This window comes from Physcomitrium patens, chromosome 25, assembly GCF_059467195.1.
Source record: "Physcomitrium patens ecotype Gransden chromosome 25, ASM5946719v1, whole genome shotgun sequence".
Taxonomy (NCBI): domain Eukaryota; kingdom Viridiplantae; phylum Streptophyta; class Bryopsida; order Funariales; family Funariaceae; genus Physcomitrium; species Physcomitrium patens.
In genome coordinates, this window is record NC_143434.1 from 4,958,523 (window position 1) to 4,972,131 (window position 13,609).

At 30.3% G+C, this 13,609-nt stretch overlaps 1 protein-coding gene across 1 annotated transcript; it reads right to left on the bottom strand.

The window, feature by feature from the left end:
* Positions 1 to 866: 866 nt before the first annotated feature.
* On the bottom strand, positions 867 to 2,166 carry LOC112278276 (large ribosomal subunit protein uL11x). The gene is made up of 3 exons (XM_024511522.3): positions 2,035 to 2,166; positions 1,430 to 1,581; positions 867 to 1,237 (listed from the first exon to the last, which is right to left on the bottom strand). The coding sequence occupies exons 1-3, from the start codon at positions 2,087 to 2,089 to the stop codon at positions 944 to 946; spliced, it is 501 nt and encodes a 166-aa protein (XP_024367290.1). The 5' UTR covers positions 2,090 to 2,166; the 3' UTR covers positions 867 to 943.
* Positions 2,167 to 13,609: the final 11,443 nt, after the last annotated feature.

The window sequence follows — 13,609 nt, forward strand, 5'->3', positions numbered from 1 at the left end:
TGTGTCTCACAAACTTATCTTTCAAAAATAACTTCATTTGAGTCACACTTTCTGTGACATCACACAAATTCATCTAGTTGTTTGTTAAAATATAACAAATTTAACATAATTTCCAAAGACCTTTTCAACTCTTTTTGAGAAATAATAGACATTTTCCAAGAATACCCACTCCATCTACCAATCAACTTTTCTATGCTTCATCAAGTTGTATGGATATCCTACAAAGTCAATCAATTTGTTTAGACACCCAAAAGAATAAAATGCAATTAATTAAAATCCATACAATCTTTTAGAAAACTTTTGACACTACCCTCACGCCACTATTGCAAATTCCTTTTGAATTCTAATGAGACGTCTTTGAGGACATTTGGGACATAAAATAGTACAAAACAGTTTAAACAATGAAGCTGGATACCATCCTGAACTTTTAAACACAGATCTATCCTAGACACTAGTTCAACAACCGAAACTTACAGTTTCTCTGGAAATTATGTAGCAATTGGGGAGTAGTTGAAAATTAGTCAGAACACCACTCTGAACTTTAACTCTATGACCAAATCCATTGTAATAAAGGAAAACAACAAACATACAAACGAACTAACAATAGACTTCAAAACATTGCTGCTGATTTCAACTTGATGACAAAGAAGAGTGCTCGACTTCAAGGAATAGGGTCTAATCACTTCTAACGAATCTCATCTCAACTACATTCCACCACTTTCTGTTTTTACACCAGCCCTTACACTCGTTGCAACTCATCATCTGCATGCATACTCCCCACTTGCAACATTCACGTCTTCCGTCACACAATACACTCACATGCCACACCACCACCCACAACATCAATCTCATTCAAAACCACGCCCTCACCACCAATCCACACCTTCTCGTGTGCAACGCATGCTTGTATTTGCAACCGTTCCGATTATACACCTTCTCCACCCTAAGCCGACGCAATCTCTACCTCACCATCATCAATCTCTGCTTGCAGGTCCTTCGGGTCTTTGCCGTCCACACTGCACCCTACTGACACACATGTTCCCAAAATTTCCTTCACCGTGCCTGCCAACTCCTTCGCCATCGACCTCGGTGCCATGATCTTCGCGATCTCGATCACATCATCCAGAGAGATGTTGCCGTTGTGCTTGATGTTCTTCACCTTCTTCCTGTCGCGCTCGGGCTCCTTCAGAGCCTTGATCACCAGAGCGGCAGCGCTCGGCACAACAGCTACCTTAGCCTGTCATTCACTCCAACCACGCCTGTCAGTGCCTCATCTCCTTCTCGACATCGGAATCCCGTGCCTCCACCCTCAGCTGCCCGTAACACGCCACAATGCCATAACTCCACACCTCTTATCTCCAACACAAATCAGCCAAGTCGACCAGAATGACCTAATCGGACCCTGCACACTCCTCCCATTCCAACATACCTGTCGGTTCTGCACCGTAAGCTTCACTGTAACTCTCAAACCCTTCCAGTCCCTCGCCGTTTCCTTGGCGATATCTTCTCCGACCTTCTTTGGAGACAACCCGAGGGGTCCGATCTTCGGCGCAAGCGACGAGGCGGCACCCACTTCTCCTCCTGCGACAGACCCATAACGTTCAACATTCGTAAATCCTCTCCATCATTGCGGTGAATTAAAATATAATGCAAATTCAAACTGTAATACACTGGACACAGACGTTTTTGAACTTTTTAGGACGCTCAGGGAATACAAACTGTAACTAGGCGTGCATCCAGAACCAACAGGCTGCTGTTACTTTCTCAATGGTTCATCGTTGCGTCCACACACGAATCTCAAACTTTTGAACGGCATTGACATACCAATCTACAGAACAGTTCCAATGTCCGTCTCTAAAACCCAAAATTGTTCCACACTTAACGTGGCTTTTGAGAAAATGCAAACTCAAACAGCAGTTTGACGGCTGCTCATGGTTGGACCGGATACACATCAAGTGCTAAGCACAATCGAGCAAAATCCACACAAGAACAAATTGAAGTCCAACAACACCAACAACAGAGGAAACTTCGTACCGGTGACGCGCACATAGACCTCCACGATTTGAGAGGGGTCTAGTTTCGGAGGCATGGTGACAAGAGGAGCGGGGGGTGGGAAAGCGAGAACGAAGGAGGCTGTAGCAGGGGCGAGACAGCGGCAGACGGTCTCGTCCGAAAAGCACAACTTCGGATTTCCACCTCCGCTTTAGGGCTTCCTCCCAAATCTTAACCTGATGAAGGGCGAAGAAACGAACAGCATCGTCGTGGAAAGACAGCGGATGAAACGCCGCAACCAACGCCACTCCTAACGCGAAACGCGTCGCGAAAAAAAACCCTGAATCTCTCTCTCTAACCCGTTTCGTGAGGTCGTTGAGAAGCGGAACCTCAGGCGAATGCGTCGAGTTTCTAAACCCTCCTCCACAGGCGGCAGCTCAGCGCTGTGAAATTCTTCCGAATGCGTTGATGCCAGACAGACCCACCGACGCCGAGGCTCACAGCATCGCTCGCAAAAGCCTTGCGGGATTCGATGGCGGGAAGAGGCTCCATCGGTGACGATGTTGGTGCCACTCTTTTGTCCGTCATCATCAGCGGACGCCACGTGGAATGTTGACGTGGATTTTGGTGCTCTTTCTTGCATGCTCTTTTTCATAGACTTCATCCAATGCTTGGGACTTTTTCATCCAGAATTAAATTGTGAAGTGAGGGTTTGAATTGTCTGTTCTCTTTGAGATCTAACATACAAAAGTAGATTTTATAGCCCTTGAAATGTACAATCAAAGCATTTTATTTCGTTTTGATGTTTTTTTTTTTTTTTTTTTTTTTTTTGTGTGTATTTTTTGTTGTCAAAATTTTGATCATAAAAATTGAAGTAAATTAATTTATAAATATAATACTGTAATAAAATTACTTTCTTGTTCATGCTATCAACATCCAATATTTCATAGTGTGATTTTTAAATATTTAAATTAGGCTTAAAATTTTGAAACATGAAATTTTAATATATTTTTTGAAGTTTGAAAAATATATTGTATAATTTATAGCATACATTGTTGCAATGCCATTTTGTTAAAAGTCTTATGTGCATAAGAATAAATTTAAAAAATATATAAAAAGATAATAAACATAATAAGTTGTAACATTATGTAAGATTAAGTCTTATAGTGTGCATATACAAGAATTACATATTAGCATTAGAAAACTCTTTATATACAAGTGATTGGAATATATATATATATATATATATATATATATGTACAAATAAATTTTTATAAATTTTATAATTTTTATTATTAAAATATATACATATATTTTTTCATAATTATTGGTTTATTTTAGTATTGATATTATTTATTAATAATTTATTATAAAATAGAATTATAAGATAGTTTTATTTTTAATTTATGTCCTTAAAAATTAGTTGTAATTTAGATCAACTATACCAACATTAAAACAATGTTATTGATCAAGAGTAAATCTAGAGGCTATATATAGTTACACACTTTTTCAAAGATGAAGTTTTCTACTTAAATACAACTACATATAAAATTTTTTACAAGCATGTCTTCAACAATTTTAGACCTTGGGATGACAAGTACGCATGTTATGAATATACATATATATATTCTAATAATTACTTAGATAGAAGTAGGTAAAAATATATTAATTTCATAGACAGGAATTTGATTTTATATATTTTTTTAATTAATTGATAGGTTAAAAATTTGGTCAACAAGTTAACCACATATTACACGTATTGCTAGCTTGTGAAATAAGCGAATTATGTGGTATATTTGTAGAAAACTTATCTTACAAGTTAAGATATGTCTTGCAAAGTCAACACGTATTAGAGATTTTATAGAACATCACCACATAATTCTTAGTTAGATAGTATATATGGAGGTAAAAGTAAAGTCTTTTTCACTCTTTTCAATGCCTTTGTTGATCTTAGTCTTACTTCAAGAATTTTTAGTCTTCTTTTCTTTGATAGTAGCCATTCTAGTTTAATATTATATCATTTTTGAGTGATTATCTAATCTTTTTGAGTAATAAAAGAATCTCTTGAACTTTTAATTCTTCAAGATTTATATCCTTGAAAATTTGACAAGAATGCCAATTTATTATTCTTATCTTGTTTTACAAGTGAATTAATTATCCCACCTCTATTGTTGTATTAGAAGATTATGGACTACTTACCTTTAAACAAACAATTTATTTTTTAAACATTGATTTTTTTCTTTAAAGAAAGTGAATTATTCTTCTTGGTGGAAATTTTCATTTGATATTAGAAATTAGAGATTATCTTCTTCTAGTTTAATTTTTGATTTTATTTGACTTATCTATAAAAGAAAAAATTACAGATGCTACTTTTGGCAAAACTCAGAATAGATTTGTAACTATTATAGATCTTCAAGAGCTTATTAATACTCTTTGGATAGAATTTTCATGTATTTCTAATATGAATTATGGAGGTACTATTCTTATGCCCATAGAAGAAGTCAAGAATGAAGTTCAAAGTTTTTACCAAAAAGATATATAATTAAGTAAAACAAGTAGATTAAATTCACAACTAAAAATGAAGAGTCTTGATACTACAAGTATAAAAGAAGTAAAGATAAGTATGCTGGAGAAGTTTGATAGAACAAGATCAAAATTTCAAGGATTTTTATAACAAATAAAGTTCTATCTAAGGTTGCATGCTTCTTAATATCCTAATGGATTTAATCAAGTTGAATTCATAAGAGCACTTTTTTCTATAAGTGCTCTTTCTTGGTTTTTACATTTGATGGAAAAATATTCACAACTATTCTATGATTTGAATTCATCCTTGGAAAGATGAATTCTACATTTGGAAAAAATAATCAAAAAAAGACAAAGCTTATATCTTTATAACAAGGATTATGTTTAGCCACCACTGTCTCGAACATATACATTTACCTCAATAGTTACTTATATGATTAGGTAGAAGTAGCTAAATATAGATTAATTTCATAAAGTCTTTTAGAAAAGCTTTTTAGAAGTTTTATATATGCGGTTTTGACTTTAAATATGTTTGTAGGTTAGAAACTTGGTCAATAAGTTAACCACATATTGGTATCTTGTGGAACAAGTTAACTCCATGTAATAGCTTGTGGAATAATTTAACTATGTGGTACAAATATAGAAAACTTACCTTGCAAGTTAAGACATGTGGCTAGCAAAGTCAATACATGTTGCAGATTGTATAGAACATTTATATATAGCTCTTAATTAGAGAGTATATATAGAGGCAAGAGTGAAGCCTTCTTCACTCTTATTAACTCCTTTCTAGTCCTTAGTCTTATTCCAAGACTTTCTAGTCTTCTGATTTTTGGCAATAGTCATTTTAGTTCAATATTTTATAATTGGTGAGTATCTTTCTAGTTTCTTTTAGTGATACATGAGTGTAATAAGGATTTTCTTTCACGAAGATTCATGTCCTTGACAATTGTGTTAAGGATTTTTTTTCATCAAAATTCATATCTTTGATAGTTTAATAAAAGTGATAACTTAGTATTTTTGTCTTGTTTTAGAAGTGAATGGATTATCCCACTTCTATTGTTGTATTTTAAAGGTTGCGAACTATTCACCTTTAAAAAAATAATCTTATTTTTTATCATTGATTTTTTCCTTAAAAAAGAGTGGATTATCCTTCTTCATGGAAATTTTCATTTAACACTAGAGACTGTGGATTATTCTCCTTTAATTTAATTTTTTGAATTCTTTTTTTGAATTATCTATAGAAAGAAAGATTATGGATGTTACTTTCAATGGAAGTGAGAATAGATTCACAACTATTGCAAATCTTCATAAGCTTATCAATACTCTAAGAGTAAAGATTTCATATATTTCTAATGTGAATCATAGAGGTACTATTCCTATACTTATGAAACAAGTTTAAAGTTTACATCAAGAAGTTGTGCAGTTAAAAGATGCAAGTAGATCAATTTTATAACCAAATCCATTTTTTTTTTTTTTTTTTTTTTTTTTTTTCCTACAAATATGAGAGGAACCATGATTAGTATGCTGGAGAAGTTTGATGGAAGAAGATAAAAATTTTGAAGATTTTTACAAGAAGTCAAGATCTATCTAAGATTGCATGCCTTCCAATACTTTGATGGATTTATTCAAGTAAGATTTGTAGGTGCACTTCTATCTGGAAGTGTTCTCTCTTAGTTTGCACCTTCGATGGAAAAAGATTCATGACTTCTTTATGATTTGAATTCATTTCTAAAAGTATTCACAGCCACATTTGGACAAAGTGATCAAGAAAGAATATGAGAGACTAAGCTCTTATCTTTACAATAAGTATCATAGTCAGCCACCATATATATTGTTGAATTCCAAAACCTTACTTGTGACATGGACTGGAATGACAAAGCTCTTATCAATCAATTTTAATATGGATTAAAGGATAGTATCAAAGACTTGTTACTGACATTGTCAAAGGTAGAATCTTTGAAATAATTCATTGTTCAAGCTATTACATGTGATAATAGATTATTTGAAAGATGTTAAGAAGAAAGACTTGGCTAGAGATGAACAAGTCAAGTAATGACCTTTAGTTCCTAAGTTTTTTAAAACTTATTCATCAAGGCTAGAACTGCAAATTGATATGGTACGTTTTAAATCCTTTACAGGGTAAGAAAAAATTCAACATCATCAAAAGGATTTATGTTTATATTATGAAAAAGTTAGATACACTGCTCAACATTGTCCAAAGAAGCAATGCAATTATAAAATAAGAAGCACAATTGCCAAAAAAGATAATGTATCAAAAACAAGTTGTTCCAGCTACAAAAAGGACCTTGTGGCTGGAATCATAAGCAACATCTAATAAAGGTCCTATTCTCTCCTCTGATCTCTCATCTTGTTTTATAATAGAAGTGTATTTAGGACCAAAAAATCACAAAGTTTTAGCCTTGTTGGATTGAAGAGCCTCAGCTTATTTTATAGATGAAGACTTTGTCAAAAAATAAGATATGTCTTTAATTAAGAAAATCAAACATATACATCTTGAAATAATAGATGGACGTTCATTGTCTTTTGAGGATGTTACATATGAAACTATTCTTGCAGAAATAGCAACTAATGGTCACAATAGTTTAATAATATTTAATATGATTAAATTTCTTTCTAATCTAATTATTTTAGGATTTTCATAATTAGAAAGATATTACCCTCAAATAGATTGGATTTCTTGCAATCTTGATTTTTTCCATAGTATAGTTTAAGGTCTTGCTATATAAACAAAAATCTATAAATCTAATACGTCCAAACTATTATTGATAGGTGTGAGAGCTTTGATGCATGCCAGAAATGAATGGTCACTTTTTGCTATATATGCCTTCCCTATTACTAATAGTGAGAAGATATTAAGTGGTATTCCTAGCAAGTATCAAGATTTCTAGGATGTTTTTGAAAAAAAAAATACAAATATTCTTCTAAAGCATTGTTTTTATGATTGTTTCATCGATCTTCAAGAAAGAATTCAACCACCTTTTTGGATCAATCTATAGATTATCACAAAATGAGTTGATTGCATTCAAAGAATACTTTGATGAAAACTTGGCTAAAAACTTTATATACTATTTTAAAGCTCCAATTAGAGCTCCTATCTTATTTGTGAAGAAAAGGACAGATCTTTGCAGATATATGTGGACTATCAAAGTTTTAACAAGATTATCATCAAGAATATGTATCTTCTACTTTTGATTTCAAGACTTCTTGATTAATTAAATCAAGCAAAGAACTATACAAAAATAGATCTATAAGAAGCATGTAACTTGGCCTACATCAAAGAAGGAGATGAATGAAAGACTACTTTTCAAACTATGTATGGACATTTTGAATATAATATCATGTCTTTTGGATTCACGAATGCACCAATTACTTTTCAACATTTAATAAATGATATCTTTTATGAGTTTCTTAATGATTTTGTCATTTTTTATTTGAAAGACATTTGAACGTATTCTAAGATCACAGAAGAGTATGAAGTTCATGTTTGTTATATGTTATAAAAATTATGAGATGCATGATTATACACAAAGATGAAAAAGTATGTATTCTATAATACTCAAGTTGATTTTTTGAAATACATCATTTCTAATAAAGGCCTTATGATGGATCCCAAGAAGGTCCAAATTATTATAGATTGAAAGATCTCAAGAATAATAAGAAATGTGTAATGCTTTTTTGGCTTTGCCAATTATTACCAAATCTTCATAAAATCTTTTCTAAAGTTGCAGCTCTATTTACACGTTTGACTTGTAAAGACAAACTTGAATGGAATAAAGAAGTCAAAACATTGTTTGTTGCTTTTAAGAAGGAATTTATTTCTACACCAACTTTGTATTGTGTCAATTTTTCTAAGGCATTATTTATAGAAACAAATGCATCAAACTTTGCTTTTGGTGCAATATTGTCACAAATAGGAACAAATAACAAATTCTATCTAATAGCTTTTGATTCTACAAATTTTTTAACAAACATGATTAAAGATGAGATCCATGACAAACAACTTCTTACAATTGTGGATTCATTTCAAGAATGGCATCATTATTTAGAAGGTACTTTAAGTCCAGCCATAATATATATAGATCACAAGAACCTCAAGTAATTCATGTTGACACATGTTTTGAGTTATTGCTAAGTTTGTTGGAGCATGTCATTATGAAGATTTGATTTCAAGATCACATATCAATCTAAAAAATGACAAGGTTTATCATATGCTCTTTCTAGATGTTCTTATCTTGCACCAAAAGAAAGAGATGTAACTTTTGATCAACAAAGAATAATCTTCTTGAAGCCAGAGCATTTTTATCTTTGAGCAATAAAATCAACATTGATTGTTGATTCAACCTTTATCAAATAAATTCAATCAAGTATGTCCTCTAATTTTCTTATTTATGATATTAAGAATCTTTCTTCTAAGTTTCATGATGTTTTGAAGTTTGAATTCAAGAACAATCTACTATATTTCAAAGGACACCTACATATTTCAGAAGGAGAGGCATCTTTATGTGTTCTTCAAGCATGTCTCAACTTTCTAGCGATAGGACATTTTACATATAATAAGACTTTAGACCTTATATCTAGAAATTTTTGGTGGTAGCAAATGTAGAAGATGATAAAAGTTCATATAATTCTATATTTATAATTATAGATTGCTTCACCAAAATGGCATATTTTATACTATGTACAAAACCTATTTCAGATGAAGAAATAGCTAAGCTTTTTATTGACAATATCTATCGCTATTATGGATTGCCAAAGGATATTATATCAGATAAGGGGACTCAATTTATATCAAGATTTTGGAGAACCTTATTTAAGATTATAAAGGTAGATACAAAGCTTTCTTTGGCTTTTTATCTTCAAACTAATATATAAATGAAATGGATGAATCAAATTTTGGAGCAATATTTGAGGTGTACCATCAACTATCATCAAGATGATTGGAAAACTCTTTTGCTATTGGTAGAGTTTGCATATAATAATTTGGTATATTTTTCTATTCAACAAACACTTTTCTTTGTCAATTATGGTTATCATCCATGACTTGATACTTTTGACTTTTCAAAAATTGATAATCATATAGCAGAAGATTTAGCAAATCATTTGTTTTAGCTACATGTAACAATGAAGACACAATTATAGGAAGCTCGAGAATGACAAAAGACTATTCCTGATGCCTATTGCAAGAAACAACTACAATTCAATGTAGGTGACAAGGTATAATTACTTTGTTGCAATATCAAGACTACTCGTCCTGATGATAAATTGGACTATCATAGGTTGGGACCTTTTTTTATTTGTGAACAAATCAATCATGTTGCTTATTAATTATATCTATTAGAGTTTATGAAGATCTACTCTATATTTTATGTATCTCTTCTTAAGCCATATAAGACAAAGAATATTTTGGGAAGAAGACAAATGCCACCTCTTCCTATAAAAATAGATAATGATCAAAAGTTTGGAGTTGAAGAAATCTTAGATTCAAGGTGGCATTGAAATAGATTAAAATATCTTGTTCATTAGGGTAGATATGATATTAATAAATGCACATGAAAGCCAACAAAGAATATTACAAATGTACAAAAGAAGATTGAGGCCTTTCATCAATGACATCCATTTAAACCAAGATAAAGAATTGTAAGATTTATAAAAGATGATGACCACTTCTTGTAGAATTTGTCTCTAGAAAGGAGGATAATATCATAGATATATACATTTATTTCAAAAGTTACCTATATGATTAGGTAGAAGTATGTAAATATAGATTAATTTTATAAAGTCTTCTAGAAAAGCTTCCTAGAAGCTCCATAGACGCGGTTTTGATTTTAGATGTGTTTGTAAATTAGAAAATTGTCCAATAAATTAACTCCATGTAATAACTTCTAGAATAAGCTAACTATGTAGTGCATACATAGATAACTTGCCTTGCAAGTTAAAACATGTGGCTAGCAAAGTCAACACATGTTAGAAGTTCTATAGAATATCGCCACGTAGCTCTTAATTAGAGAGTATATATCAAGGCAAGAGTGAAGCCTTCTTCAGTGTTATCAATGCCTATGTACTACTTAATCTTATTCTAAGACTTTTTAGTCTTCTTGTTTTTGGCAATAGCTATTTTAGTTCAATATTATATCATCTTTGAGTGACTTTCTAGCTCCTTTTAGTGATACATGAGTATATTAAGGATTTTCTTTCCTCGAGATTCATATTTATGATAGTTGTTTTAAGGATTTTCTTTCCTCAAGTTTCATGTCCTTGACAACCACATATATTATTAAATTCTAAAATCTTACTTGCCATATTGATTGGAATGACAAAGCCTTTATCAATCAATTTTGATATAGATTGAAAGATAATGCCAAATATTTATTATTGACAATGTCAAGAGTAGATTCATTATAATAATTTATTACTCAAGCCATTCCATGCAAGAATCAATTCTTTGAAAGATTCCAAGAACAAATATTTGGTTGGAGAGGTATATATCAAGTCATAGTGATACAATTTAAAATTTTGAAAGCTTACTTTTTCAAGCCACAGCCTATGCAAATTAATACAATATGTTTTAAATTTCTTATTGAACATGAAAAGATTCATCATTATGAAAAAGATTTATGCCTATATTATGGAGAATTTGAGGGTGCTTTTTAATATTATTAAAATAAGCAATACAATTACAAAATGAGGATTATGGTTACTAAAGAAGATGATAAGTCAAAGAACAAATTTTTTCAATTACAATAGGGACCATGTGGTTAGAATGTTGCATAATACCTAGTAAAGATCATATTCTTTCTTCAAATCTCTCATCTTTTTTTATAATAGAAGTTTTTTTAAAACTAAAAAATCACAATGTACTAGCCTTATTAGATTCAAGAGTCTTATCTTATTTTATAGATGAATACTTTGTCAAAAATAAGAAATATCCTTAATTAAAAAAATCAAACATGTGCATGTAAAAATAAAGATGGTTGTTTGTTGTCTTCATGAGATATTACACATGAAATTATTTATTCAAATGTAATAAATACTAGAAAAAATACTTAAATAATATTTAATATAATTAGATCTATTTTTAATTCAATTTTTTTAAAATTATTAAGGCTAAAAAAATATAATCTTTAAATAGGTAAAGTTTCTCTTAACTTTAATTTTTTTATAATTTATACCAAGATTCTACTAGCCAACTAGAAATTAATAAGATTAATACATTCAAGTCATTATTGATAGATACAAGAGCTTTTTTGCATGCTATAAAAAAATAGATAATTTTTAGTATATATACTACACCTATTGTTGATAGAAAAAAGTTTTTTAGTAGCATTCTAAGCTAATACTAAGATTATTAAGATATTTTTGAAGAAAAAAATACAAATATTCTTCCATATTATCATGCTTATGATTGTTCCATCCATCTTTAAAAAGGAACTCAATCACCATTTGAACCAATTTATAGCCTATCACAAAATAAGTTGGTTGCTTTCAAGGAATGTATTGATGAAAATTTGGTGAAGAACTTCATATGCTATTCTAAAACTCCAATTGAAGGTTCTATCTTATTTGTGAAGAAAAAAGACGAATCTCTATGGATGTGAGTAGACTATCAAAGACTCAACAAGGTTACTATTAAGAATAGGTATCCTCTATCTTTGATTTCAAGACTTCTTGATCAACTCAATGAAGCAAAGATCTATATAAAAATAGATCTAAGAGAAGCATATAATTTGATATGTATTAAAAAAAAATAAAATAAAAAATACTTTTCAAATCAAATATGGATATTTTGAATATAATGTCATACCTTTTAGATTCACAAATATATTAGTTGCTTTTCAACATGTAATAAATGATGTCTTTTATGAGTTTCTTCATGATTTTGTTATTTGTTATTTAGACAATATTTTAATTTACTCGATGAATACAAAAGAGAATAAAGTTCATATTTTTTGTATCTTACAAAAATCAAGAGATAAAAAATTATATGCCAAGATAAAAAAATATATTTTACACTATTCAAGTTGACTTCCTAATCCATTCCAATTTTTTTTTAGCAATCAAGATTAACTACTACATCTATGACAAAGAACTTCTTCTAATTGTGGATTCATTTCAAGAATGGCACGAGAATCCACAAGGTGCCTTGAGTCCAATCATTGTGTACATAAATCACAAGGACCTCTAATACTTCATATCTATAGATATTTTAAATCAATTCCAAATCTATTAGAGCACGTCTTTATCAAGTTTTAAATTTAATATTATTTATCAATCCAAAAAATAACAAGGTTTGTTAGATGTCCTTTCAAGACATTTTTATCTTATATCAAAAGAAGAAGATGGAGATTTTAATCAATAAAGAATAACTTTCTTAAAGCCAAAGAATTTTCATCTTTAAGCAATAAAATAAACATTGATTGTTGATTCAATCTTTCTCAAGCAACTTCAATCAAGTATGTCTTGTAATTTTTTTATTTATAATATTAAAAATAATCCTTTTAAGTCTTATGATACTTCTAAATTTAAATTTAAAAATAATCTATCATATTTTAAGTAACAATTATATATTCTAAAAGATAAAATATAATTATGTATTTTTCAAGCTTATCATGACTTTCCAACAACCGGACATTTTGGATACAATAAGACTTTGGAACTAATATCTAAAGTTTTTTGATGGCTCAAATGTGAAAGGTACTTAAAGACTTTGTAAAATCATGTGACATTTTTTCAAGATCAAAAATTCTTCATTATTAACCTTATGGACTTCTCTAGCCATTGTCTATTTCAAAATAATCATAGTCTTGTATTTTTATGGATTTCATCACGAATCTTCTAACTTCAAGTTTGTGTGATTTTATATTTTTGATAGTAGATTGTTTTACTAAGATAGAAAATTTTGGACCAAGTACAAAATCTATCACAAGTGAAGAAATAACTAAGCTTTTTTTGATAACATCTATCACTATTATAGATTATCCAAGGATATTATATTGAATAGAGGGACTCAATTTGTATGAAGATTTTAACAATTTCTTTTTAAGATTCTAGAAATGGACATAAAACTCTCATTGGC